This window comes from Schistocerca americana, chromosome X (assembly GCF_021461395.2).
Source record: "Schistocerca americana isolate TAMUIC-IGC-003095 chromosome X, iqSchAmer2.1, whole genome shotgun sequence".
In the NCBI taxonomy this organism is placed as follows: domain Eukaryota; kingdom Metazoa; phylum Arthropoda; class Insecta; order Orthoptera; family Acrididae; genus Schistocerca; species Schistocerca americana.
This window is the reverse complement of record NC_060130.1, coordinates 806,350,095-806,363,620: the sequence shown is the minus strand read 5'-3', so window position 1 is coordinate 806,363,620 and position 13,526 is coordinate 806,350,095. Positions and strand designations below refer to the sequence as shown.

The 13,526-nt window shown below is 37.5% G+C and overlaps 1 protein-coding gene across 1 annotated transcript in view; it reads right to left on the bottom strand.

The window, feature by feature from the left end:
- Positions 1–13,526, bottom strand: part of LOC124556493 (rab GTPase-activating protein 1-like) — a 159,921-nt gene that overhangs the window by 29,640 nt on the left and 116,755 nt on the right. The window contains exon 12 of the mRNA XM_047130450.1: positions 860–1,034. Within this exon, the coding sequence (XP_046986406.1) occupies positions 860–1,034 (175 nt within the window). The remainder of the gene's footprint in view (positions 1–859; positions 1,035–13,526) is intronic.

The following is a 13,526-nucleotide window of genomic DNA, read 5'->3' as shown; positions in this document are numbered from 1 at the left end:
TCATCTTTATCCACCTCTACTAGAAACATGACATTCTTGAAACTTTCACTGTGATCATTGTATCACAGAATATGGGGGTAAGACAATTAATTAAATGAGGGATAAGACAAAAGTTTCTCAAATTTGTTAAATTGCTTGATCACGGTATAAGAAACATACTTTGCAAACACATCAGGAGAAGAAAACAACTATTCAGAAAACTGGGAAACACACTGCAGGGGGACTTTTAGTGTAAGTCTTGGAATATGTAAAATATAATGGCGATGATGTTGGTCATTTACCATTACCTCCATTTTTTGAAATTATTTATGTGGAAAATTCCAAATTGTGTTTACAGCAACTTTTGGGTTCATAATCGATTTACTTATTACTTATTAAGAAAGGAAATGAAAGATCAATGTACCAGAATAAGGCAAAGGAAATTAAATTACTTAAATAGGTTTTCCATACATAATCTACATAAGATTGTAATTCATCTGCAAACAAATACACATATTAATTCTTATTGTTAGTCATGAAAAACAATGCCAGAAGGAAAAACAAGCAACCTTGCGTAGCTTTACACATTATTTGCCAGTCATGGTTTATTGGAACTGTTACTGCCGAAAAATTATTATCTCTTAGAAACAACAAGCCATACTGCCAAAGTTTAAAATCACAGCATCTGTATCCTTTTCACACACAACAGACCATGAACAGAAGAAGTAAGAAAAAATACTGTACAGCTTTGGCTGCAACAACATCAAAACAAATGCCTTAAAATACATATATACTGCGGGAACAATTATGGAGAATAGCAACTAGCTGCAATTACAAACTCTATATTATGAACAATATGAAATGATGCACTGTCACTTACCTTTTTCAGATATGAATTCCTGTTCATACTTTTTTAGCTTTTTTACTTTCAGACTTGTAGCTAGTTTCATTATATTTTTGGCAACTTCTTCAGAACGACATTTCTTTGGGAGGGAAACTCTGAAATACTTAAGTGTCGTCTCAAAATCAAGCGTGAGTAATTCCTTCTTACAAACCTATTAAGGAAGAATGTAACTAGTAATGACACTTTGAAACTAATTTTAATGTCAGATATAATATTGCATATTTGCTAAATAGCTAGATAATACACACTAATGATGAGATTTATAATTAGCAAATTGAAATCATTTCTGCTTGAGAACTTCTACTCCATAAATTAATTTCTAGGTAGACAAAATGTCTGAACAAGTGCCAATAACAATTATTAATACACATTAAAGATTCATGTAAATTGCCTGTATGCAGCCACATTTTCACTGTGTTTATTATATTTGTGAGCCTGTCACATTCACATCACAGATATAAACTACAAAATATGCAAATCTAACTAGAGTAAACTAAACCAAGACTTTTTTTTTAAAAAGTGTCAAAATCTGAATGATACACCAACATCAAATTAGACATCATATTACTTTGAAATTCATTATACACTAATTACCAGATGAGACTGAACAGTAGTTTGTGTTCTACTAATACCAAAACACATTCTTAAATGTTGATTCTAGGTGTATGATCTAACAAATAACTCACATTATGTATCATAGGATTAATTTCCATCACAAAATATAATAGTAATTTGTGACAGCATGTTGGATGAATGACTAGTGATTCCATATGGTCACACATTTTTCCTGGTTCTCAGATGATGAAGTTATTCTCTGCTGCATACAGGACAGTAACAAAAAACAAAATTTATGTGCTCTTAATATTAGCAAAATAATGGGCAGAGAGAACCAAAAATGTCCATATATGCAGTAAACATGCAACAAATTTCTGTCAAATATCAATTTGATTCTATTATGATTTTCATCCCTCTTTGCAGTTACAGGTAACATTTTACATACAAAGAAATTATGAAATGTATATATCAATAACAGGTTATTTTAAATCAGACAAAATTTCATGAAACAGACATAAGCCAAAAAATGTGCCTTGATCTGCAATAGCATTGAATTATACAGTTTTTTAATGTGTCTTAGAATAACAACATTTCAGATATATTTTGTCCAAGACTATAGTCCCGATTTACTGGATACTGAATGAGTGCTATGGATATGCCTCTGATCAATAGAATTTGACACATGTTCAACAGCCCACATATTGTAATGGTACTGTCAGTTTATGATATTTGCAGTTTTCAATTTTGCCCGTTATACCGTACGCGCATACTAGTCGTTCTAGGTATTGCGCGTACGGGCAAAATGTTAGTCAAGATGAGACATGTTGGTTCCTCAATGTAGATATGGTGTGGGGGGAGTCTGTCGTGCCCCCCCCCCCCCCCCCAACCCCCCACACACTATTTAAGAAATAAATTGATCTGTTTCATCAATTAAACATGCTGTTGCATCCTTGAGCACCCCGGTTCGTGATGTACCCTTGTCCAATTCTCAGCTACGCTACAGATCAATGGATTGATCAATGATGATGATATTTGGAATTTATAATGTCTGGACAAGGGTACATCATATGGCATAGTAATTTGGGGAGTTGTGCGAGTTTGATTTTTGACGGTTTTCGGACTTAGAAAAGTTGCGTTTCAATTAAGCGACGAAAGTTAAAGTCCGTCAACATGGAGTTCCATATGGGACTTAGTGCAATTTTTGATCAATGTGTAATAACTTGGTGAATAAGTAATCAAATATGATAATGTTTCTAATATCAATTAGGGGGTGCTCAAGGGTTGTAATGGTATTGTCAGTTTATGATATTTGCAGTTTTCAATTTTGCCCGTTATACCGTACGCGCATACTAGTCGTTCTAGGTATTGCGCGTACGGGCAAAATGTTAGTCAAGATGAGACATGTCTGCAAGACAGACAATATATAAAACAATTGAAGACGTCGAAATGACAACATCTGCCGCTGACAAGAAGAAAAATACCATAAAATCTGTCGCTGCACACTCTCTACTAGATGGACCTGCTGTCTTTTGTGGATGTAGACTTAACTTCAGTATTGATCTGAACGATACATTCTCTCATGGTAATGGTTGGCTAACCGTCGCAATTGTACGAGGTGGTACAGGCGTACCCAATGTATCGGGACTGGAAAGCTTCGTCGACCGTGACGTCATAGCCTACCGCACATTCCACATATGTGAAAATGCAAATAAAGACTTTGGGAAATCATCATACATGTCACCCTCACCCTTTTCCTTGTATACACGTAGTAGACGTAAGATATCTGTAAATGAAACTGTATTTATTTGGATTAAAGGTAAAGGTACTTGCGAATATGTAAAATTTGTTGGAGACTGTACTTTGTATTTTCATAAATAAATTGATCTGTAGCGTAGCTGAAAATTGGACAAGGGTACATCTAGAATCTGTCGACATAGAGTACGCAACAGCATGTTACGTCAGCTGTCTGAGCACTTGACCTTTGACCCCGCCGATAAGGCGGCTCAAGGCCATCTTGGCAGCGCGCCAGCCACCGAAGACTGACAAGCCAGTGAAGTAGCAGCAACTCCTGAGCAGAACATTACCTGCAATGTGTTGAAAAGTATTTTGTGGTATGACACTGAATAATGAAGTGTGGTACATGGCAATCACCTCTTTCTCATCTCAGTTATATTCCACAACCATTTAGCTCTAAACTGAAGTAAGATTCAAAGAAGGATTTAATGGCAGTTGGTATGGTACAATCTATAATGACGACTAGATATTAGTGGGGGCACTACTGGTTTTGTGTCGGTGGCATCATGTACAAGGAACTGATATCACAAAGTCCACAGTGCAGCATACACTGAAATCCACAACAGGCACATAATGAAAATGCTGTTGCAGTGCTGCAGTATTGCGTGGACCAAGAGGAAGTTCAATGGTCCAATACTGTCAGACAAGTAAAGTACTTGTCCAAATGACAGAGTGAAGTTTGATGTGTTACTGAGAGTAAAATAATATTAAAATTTTGCACTCTTTTATTATTATAAGCAGTTTTTTACTGTAAATGTTCAAAGTTGTTCTTACCTTATTTGTAAACTGAGTGCTGATGATTTTGTTTAAAGGCCACAGTGATGTAGCAAAATTTTATGTTGTTAGCAATTTGACAGAGTATTGCAGTGTTTGAAGTAAAGAAGAGAATAGCAAACAAAACCGCTGGAATTCACAACTTGAGTAGTCAACCATGTCAAATTTTCTCAGTTTTACACCTCATCATAAATTACAACTATATAGTACCAAGACCCACATTTGATGAAAAATGCAATGTACCCCAAGGAAGTGTTACAGGATCACTACTTTTTGCAATATATATTGCAATATATATATAAGTCACATAGCAGATAATTTCGTAAGTTCCACAGATGACGCTATAGTATACATGTAAGTCGCAATGCTAGAAAATTTTAGCAAAATGCAAGAAGACATGCAAAGGATTGAGAATTGGTGTAGAGATCAACAGTTGACTCTCAAAATAAACAAACGTAATGTGCTGCACACACATAGGAAGAAAGACCAATTATTGCGTGACTGCACAATTGCATATCACTGGGAGCAGCCACATGCACTAAATAGCTAAGCGTACGCATACAGAGTGATTTAAAAAACAAAGATCACATAAAACTAATTGTAGGTAAGGCAGATGTCATACCTGAGTGTCACTGGAATAATCCTCAGGAGGTGCAGCACATCAACAAAGGAGGCAGCTTACAAAACACTGGTTCTACGAATAACTGAATATTTCTCAGCAGTCTGGGATCCCTACCATATAGAACTGACAGAGCAAATAGAGAAGATCCAAAGAAGAGCAGCACATGTCATTACAGGTTCATTTAGTAAGTTTGAAAGCATCACAGAGATGCTCAGCCAACTCAAGTGGCAAACACTGAAAGAGAGGCGTTCTGCATCACAGTGTGATTCACTGTTAAATGTCTAAGAGTGCACTTTCCTAGAAGATTCAACCTACATATTGCTTCCTCCTATGTATACCTCACGAAAAGACCAAGAAGGTTAAATTAGAGAGATTTAATCTCACACACAGTCACACCGCAACTGTTCTTCCCATGGACCATACACAACTGGAACAGATGGGGGAAATGACAGTGGTATACACAAAGTACCCCCTGTTACATACTGTATGGTGGTTCACAGAGTATAGCTGTAGATGTACAAATAACAAAGTTTAGTAAATATAGTGCGGATAAGAATTTAGTGATCCCATATAATCAAGGTACATGCATTACGCATAGTAAAAAAAAAAAAAAAAAAAAAAAAAAAAAAAATCAGGGGTGGAATTGTAACAAGTGAAGCCATTTCACCTTGCTACGTTTCAGTCACACTAATAATCACGTCTAATTCACGAGAACACAGAACACTCTGAGGGTTAATAGGCATTAACAAGTATCAGCAGTTCTGCTGTGGTTTGTGACAAGTTGTGTGGAGTCACATTACTCACTAACCAAATCATATTTCTGGTATGCAGAGTAGGGGCCGCGAGAGTTTGCTACTACTGTCCATCACAATATCAAAATTTGGCGGAGGCACGGCAACATTTGGCAGTGGTTATACTGAGAACTATTAGACATTGATGTCTTAAATAAAAGTTTACTCTTTTGAATTAAAGGCCATGTCTGATGATCCAGTGTAAATAATATTATAGTGACCTTTATCTATATGAAATTTCAGACTGCCGAACTCATTATTATTAGGTATCACACTGACCTGGTGTGGTTCTGGTTTACGTACGTTTTGACAATAAAACAAATGTGGAATGTTCACTGTCTCATATCTATTGTATTCTCCTTTGCAGCCATAATACTGTTCCTCCCCATAAATAATTTCCTCTCAATACCTGAAGTCTATTCTGTTTAACATTCATACCTTTGTCCACTGACTGCAGAAAACTAAATTTTCTGCAGTCGGCTATTCGACTTCACAATAAATATTGAATATTTTGTGATAAAAAATGATTTTAGGAGCACTGTCTAGGTTGCCTGCCCCCTTCTCATGATCACATCACTTCCCTGGTGATTTAAAATATAGTCATCTACTAGCTTCAACAGAGGTGTTCACTTGGCTGAATAACTGCTGCATGGTTCTCAGTCATACACTACACACCTCAGCTGCTCTCAACTGGCAAATGGCAATAACAGGACAGAAACCATGTGCTGATGCTTCATTCACTTCCAACCCTCTTTTGAAAAAAATATACATACAGTAAACTACAGCTCTTGCTTGTTTGGATAACACTTGGCACTTTTCCTCATGTCACTAATAACAAATACCATGAGAACAACACAGCCATCAAATCACAAGCACTACAGAGAAAATAACCTCTGAAAGCTCAAAGCATGCTCAGTTACACATGGAACAGCACAAATGGTGGAATTTTGGCTGCAGCTTCATGTGGTATACTTTGTCTTGCTACTATGCATTTTCCATCTACCTGCCTCCTTAGCTGTTCTGGACTGCAGCACATAAGCCATCAAGGTAAATATAGCCTGCTGACTTGAGAATCCATTTTAGTTTCCAAAATACTTGACAGAAGCATGTTTAAGCCAGCGCAGGAAAGTACCATTATGAAAAGATTCATTATAAAGTTCAGCTGAAGAAAATTTTATTATTTTACTGCTGATTTGTGTTTAAATGTAAAATATTTACATAGGCCCAGTACTAAATAAGTGTTCAAACATGAAATATAAAACAACTGTCAGAAAAAAGCTCTTAAAATTGACTGCAGTCTTGAGGACATATGTGAACAGTTTATTATCTACCTTTAAACAAATTTCTTAATATTTTATGCAGTTTTCCTATCTTGTGTGTTCTACAGTGATCCAAATAGTTGTTATCTAGTTGCTGGAATGACTTGTTTCTTCCTGAAAGTAAATTTCCTAATGTGATTTAATCCTCTCATTGTCAATTAGTTATTTAGTATCATGTTCCATGGATCATTTGTATAATTAATTGTAATTACATGGAAGTAATCATTTTACATTCGTACTGTTGTGAGTTAATAATTCATATCCATCACCTTTTACACATTATAAAATTAGAAGTTCTTCTGCAGAATAGAAGGAGTTGTCAAGGAGAAACTTTTTCAGCTTATTTTTCAATTTGTGTCAGACATTTTACATCATTGGGCAAGTGATCAAAAATTTTGGTGGTGTAATTGCATACAGTTTGTTGTGCTAAAGACAACCCTAATGCAGAGTAATGAATGTCATTTTTTCTCCTGGTATTGTAATTACATACACAATTTTTCTTTTGAACTGCAATGGATTATTTACAATAAAAAAATACTTCATAAGGGAATAAATATACTGATCATTGGTGAGCAGCACATATTATTCTTACAGTACACTTTTGAGCAATGAACACCTTCTTTCCTAAAGTTGAATTACCCCACAATGTTATTTGATATAACATTATTGAATGAAAATATGCAAAGGAGTTTTGCTATTTGGGGAGCAAAATAACTGATGATGGTCAAAGTAGAGAGGATATAAAATGTAGGCTGGTAATGGCAAGGAAAGCGTTTCTGAAGAAGAGAAATTTGTTAACATCCAGTATTGATTTAAGTGTCAGGAAGTCATTTCTGAAAGTACTCGTATGGAGTGTAGCCATGTATGGAAGTGAAACATGGACGATAAATAGTTTGGACAAGAAGAGAATAGAAGCTTTCGAAATGTGGTGCTACAGAAGAATGCTGAAGATTAGATGGGTAGATCACATAACTAATGAGGAAGTATTGAATAGGATTGGGGAGAAGAGAAGTTTGTGGCACAACTTGACCAGAAGAAGGGATCGGTTGGTAAGACATGTTCTGAGGCATCAAAGGATCACCAATTTAGTATTGGAGGGCAGCGTGGAGGGTAAAAATCGTAGAGGGAGACCAAGAGATGAATACACTAAGCAGATTCAGAAGGATGCAGGTTGCAGTAGGTACTGGGAGATGAAAAAGCTTGCACAGGATAGAGTAGCATGGAGAGCTGCATCAAACCAGTCTCAGGACTGAAGACCACAACAACAACAACAACATATATTTACTGATTTGTCTCTCAACAAGATTTGCAATGATTCGATGTACAAATGCATCCCTTGATGCAAAAGTAGTCTTCTCTTGGTTTTCGCAAAATATTCTGAACCCGGGGTTTAGGAGCATTTAATCTATTTACACAGGTTGATATTTTATGAAAAAAGTTTTAAAATTAACTTTTAACTATGTTGTTGAATGCATTATATTTTTCATTAACACCAAATGTAGATGTACATCATCTTTCCAGTCTGTATTTCACAAATACTTCTTGATTTCTTCAATTTCTTTTTCATTTATCACCCCTCCAGTTTTCTGATTCTTTTTATTTATTTCATGCAGCCTGACATTAAACATCAGCAGTTGACCATCACGATCTGGGAGACCATTAACTACAGGAATTATGCTGCAACTTCACAAACTAAACTTGTATATAATAATACTGTAACAGTAGAGCTGCTGGTACCCAATTTTTGTTGCAAACTGAATAGAGAGTGAGCTCACACAAAATGGCTAGGGACTCAAGTATAGCTTTCCAATAAAATGAAAACTGTCATCAATACAGACGTTGACTTTAGAGCACGTATGCACAAAAAGTTTACATTAACATGTCAGAGATGACAGGAACTATTTGGAAAAGCAGTTGAATGGAATGGATAATGTCTCGAAAAGAAGTTATAAGATGAATATCAATGAAAATAAAACAAGGCTAATTGAATGTAGGTGAATTAAATTAGGTGATGCCAATGTAATTAGATTAGGAAATGAGACACTAACTGTAGATGAGTTTTACTTTTTGGGCAAAAAATTACTGACTACGGCCCAAGTAGAGAGGACATAAAAGTGCAGCAGACTGGAGATAGCAAGAAATATGTTTCTGAAAAAGAAAAATTAGTTAACCTAAAAAAACTGTTACTAAGTCTTTTCTGAAAGTATTTGGCTGGAGTGTAACCTCGTATGGAAGAGAAATGTTGATTAACAGTTCAGACACAAAGAGAATAGAATCTTTCGAAATGTAATGCTTCAGAAGAATGCTGAAGATTAGATGGATAGATTGGACAACTAATGACAAGATACTGAATCAAACTGGAGAAAAAAGAAATCTATGGCACAACTTAACTAATAAAGGGATCTGTTAAACAATGCAAAATCCAGGATGGAATAATGACAACATATAAAAAAGATAGACTGCTACTCAATAGCGGAGACGCCAAGTCACAGGTAGACATAACAAAAATGCTGTCAAACAAGTAAGTCTGCAGCCAAAAAGCCCTTCATTAGACATGACATGCACACCACACACGCTCGCGCGCACACACATAACTCTTGCGTTAATGTGTGTATTTTGTCTAATTTTGATGCAGGCCTTTTCAGCCGAATGCTTACTTGTTTGACAGTCTTTTTGTTCTCCCTATCTATGACTCAGCGTCTCCATTATAAGATAAGCAGCAATCTATCCTTTTCACATATTTTTAAAGGGATCTGTTAACAGGACACATTTCGAGACTTCAAGGAACAGTGAATTCAGTATTGGAGGGAAGTGTGAAGGGGAAAAACTGTAGAGAGAGATTAAGGCTTCATTACAGTAAGCATATACAAATGGATGTCGGTCACAGTAGTTAAGCAGAGATGAAGAGGCTTACATGGGATAGGCTAGCATGAAGAGCTGCATGAAGTTAGTCTTTGGACTGAAGAGCACAACAAGAAATCTCCACTTACATATCATTCTGTTTCAAAGTTACAAAGTTTTATAATGTATCAAGTTGTTTCACGCATAATTCAAAATTACCAAATGGAGCCCTGTGTATTGCGACAGTATGTGTTTCACAAAATTCTATGTCTGCAGCATGTGCTTCATAATGCAAATCACTACAAAATCTAAGGATATAAAAATATTTATCTTTGTATCCCTTCTTAATGTGACACCTCCTTTCTCCATACCTGATCAGCAGTACCTGGACACTAAAACACACTGAATTCCCACAGCAGTGGTCAACTGATGTCAAGAAACATAAATTACATCTACGTGGTTTATGAGCTGCAATGCATCAAACAAATTAGATGTTCATTGATTTTATTTATTATCCCTATAATTTTTGGTATAATCATCACAAATCATTGTGCTCAAGGCTGAGTGTTATGACCCCATAAACCAATCATCTCCATCCTATATGGTTACCTGCTTCTCTTAGAGCCTGCTGAAGAGGTAGACTGGAGATAATATTAATTTTATCCATCTACGTGCTTGCTGCTCTCCCTGTCAGTCTCATTTCCTCTATCTTTCCTTCCATGATTATCTTCTCTAGATTTTCTCCATTTCTTCTCACAATGTGGCCAAAGAACTGGAGAATGTTTTGGTTGTCACCAGAAGAAAGTCACCTGGAGGTACTGAGTTACTGAATAATGGACACATTAGTTGTTCTTTCAGCCCATTTTATGTGCAGCAATCTGCACCTGCGCCAAAGCCCAAATACATCAATCTGATGCTTTTCTGTGGCCTTAAGAGTCCATGTTTCGCAAGTCTAAAAGAAGACGAAAAATACAAAAGCTTCAGCAAGCCAGATCTTTGTGCTTTTCATTATCATTCTATTCTGCCAGATCTTGGTGGGCGTCTACATAGCCACTCATCCTACTGTGATCTGTCTTTTATCTCATCTCCACACCTTTCCGTGTTGCAGACGGTTGACCCAAGATGGATGAGAGAATGCATGATTTCCAGTTTCCTTAATCAACCCAAGATGGATGAGAGAATCCATGACTTCCAATTCCCTTAATCAGTCTGTGAGTTGGACCTGTGCTCTTTGACCAATTATCTTCAGACATTTTAGTTATACTTACTTAACACTGACAGCCTAAGATCTGAGTTTACCCTAAAAACAGTCCTGCTCTCATATCACTGACTGCAGGGATATTCCAATGAGTGACAATAATTCCCCTCTCCCTGCCTTAATGCCAAATTTCCTTTCCTGTTACCATTCCTTTTCCTACTGAGATGTAAGCCATGACATAGCCCCCCTAGCAATAACATCAGTAGCAAACAATTTCATGTTCGACCATATAACTGAGGGAAGTAGCTAATACAGCACCATGCTTTCTACCCTGCCTACTGTCACAATACAATACATCCTTCCACAATCCTTGCACAAAGAACCTACACTCCAAGGAAAAAAATACGACACCATGAAGAAATTACCCAAATGGGACAGAAATCAGTAGATGTGATGTACATGCACAGATAAACAAACTATTACAATTTCAGAAAAAAATTGGATGATTTATTTGAGAGAAGGAGCTTCATACACTGAGCAAGTCAATAATTTGTTGGTCCACCTCCAGCCCTTATGAAAGCAGTTATTTGGCTTGGCTTTGATAACTAGAGTTGTTGGTTGTCTTTCTGAGGGATATTGTGTCAAATTCTGTCCAATTGGTATGTTAGATCATCAAAGTCACGAGATATTTGGAGGGCCCTGTCTATAATGCTCTAAATGTTCTCAATTGGGGAGAGATACCACAATCTTACTGGCCTAGGTATGGTTTGACAAGCATGAAGACAAGCAGTAGAAACTGTCATCATATATGGCCAGGCACTATCTTGCTGAAATGTAAGCCCAGGATGGATTGTCATGAAGGGCAACAAACCGGGGGCACAGAATATCGTCGATGGACCGCTCTGTTGTAAGGGTGCCATGGATGACAACCAATGCGGTGTGCGTCGACAGCCGTGGCAAACAGCAATGCAGAGGGTGACTGAGTTTCGCTATTCCACCAGCGAGGGCGCTGCCAGCGGGCAGTGTGGTTCATCTATCAAGTTTTTGACGCATGCGCAGAATAGTTATAGTATGCTATATATTGCGGAATGGAGGACGATTTCGCCAGTCTGCGACGCTCACCTGAAGATGACTGGCAAGTGCCCAGTTGAAATATCATGTGAAGTATTGAACGACGACCGGCTGCAAGCCAGAAATTTGTTTGAACAGTCAATTCGACAGGAAAATTTTAAAAGATATATCAAGTATACATGTACCAACAAAATGAAAAAAATTGAAAATCAGTTGTATAAAGCCTGTGAAATTAAAAAAAATCCATTTCCTTTTTGATCACATCTTGTATAGTGGGTGGCATTCTGGTTGGTATCCCACTGCTTTTTGGGGCATCTCCAGACACCTGGAATCTCATTAACATGGGTACAACTGTCCCCAGTGATGAGCCCCACTTTGAACTGAGCCCTGATGATTAGCGAAGACATGTCTGGAGATGCCCCAGATAGCAGTGGGATAGCAAACTGACTGTCACCCGCCATACGGCCTGACAACCTAGAGTTACGGCCTCAGGTGCAATTTCTTTTCATAGCAGGATCCTTTGGTTGTCATCTGTGGTGCCTTTACAGCACAGTGGCATGCTGATGATATTCTACACCTGTTTTGTTGCCCTTCATGACAAATTATCCTAGATTTACATTTCAGCAAGCATATCACTGCCCGCACACAGCGAGAGTTTCTACCGCTTGTCTTCATGCTTGCCAATCGCTACCTAGGCCAGCAGGGTTGCCAGATCTCTCCTCAATTGAGAAAATTTGGAGCATTATGGGCTGGACCACACCATTTCAACAGAAATTGGCACGATATTCCTCAGGAAGACATCCAACAACTCTATTAAGCAAGGCCAAGCCAAATAACTGCTTGCATTAGGTCCAGAGGTGGATCAATGTGTTATTGACTTTCTTGAACAAAACCTTGCAAGGTTCGCAGAAGAGTTTCTGTGAAGTTTGGGAGGTAGGAGATAAGGTACTGGCAGAATTAAAGCTGTGAGGACGGGTCGTGAGTCATGCTTGGGTAGCTCAGTTGGTAGAGCACTTGCCTGCAAAAGGCAAAGGAGCCGAGTTCAAGTCTCGGTCCAGCACACAATTTTAATCTGCCAGGAAGTTTGATATGTATGATGTTTCTGGACAATGAAAGCAGACACAATGACATGCTTGTTGTAAGTCCTGTCTGCAGCTGATGGCCACTGGACAGTGGATGCTAACAGATCCACATCTGCCACAGTGCTCCAAGATAGAGCCAATACTGTAGACAAAACATTATTGTTCATTCTGGCCAATCAAATAACATGGTGATTAGTCCATGGTGTCATGACAAATTTCAGTACAACTGTTATGTAAATCCATAACTGTCATAGTAGTATGCCTTGTGTAACCTGAAATGTCTTGGCACGGCTAACCAACTTCCATGAGACTGCTCATTCTGCTCTGTTTGAATTCACTCACAAGATTATGTTGTGTTCTTTGATTCTGACGATGAGTACTGGCATTAGTTTTCATGAGTCCACTTTGATGACTGATCAGTGAATGAGTTCAGTGTAATGCTGAACTTCCTGGCTGCACAATAGAGAGAGCTGGTAGTGAGATGTAGGAATCTGGAAACTACTTCATCTGCTGTGTTTTCAGCTCCCATGAATAATTTTTTTTTCACTTTTTCATTCTATATATAATGCAGTTACACACATAATACGTAATTTGTT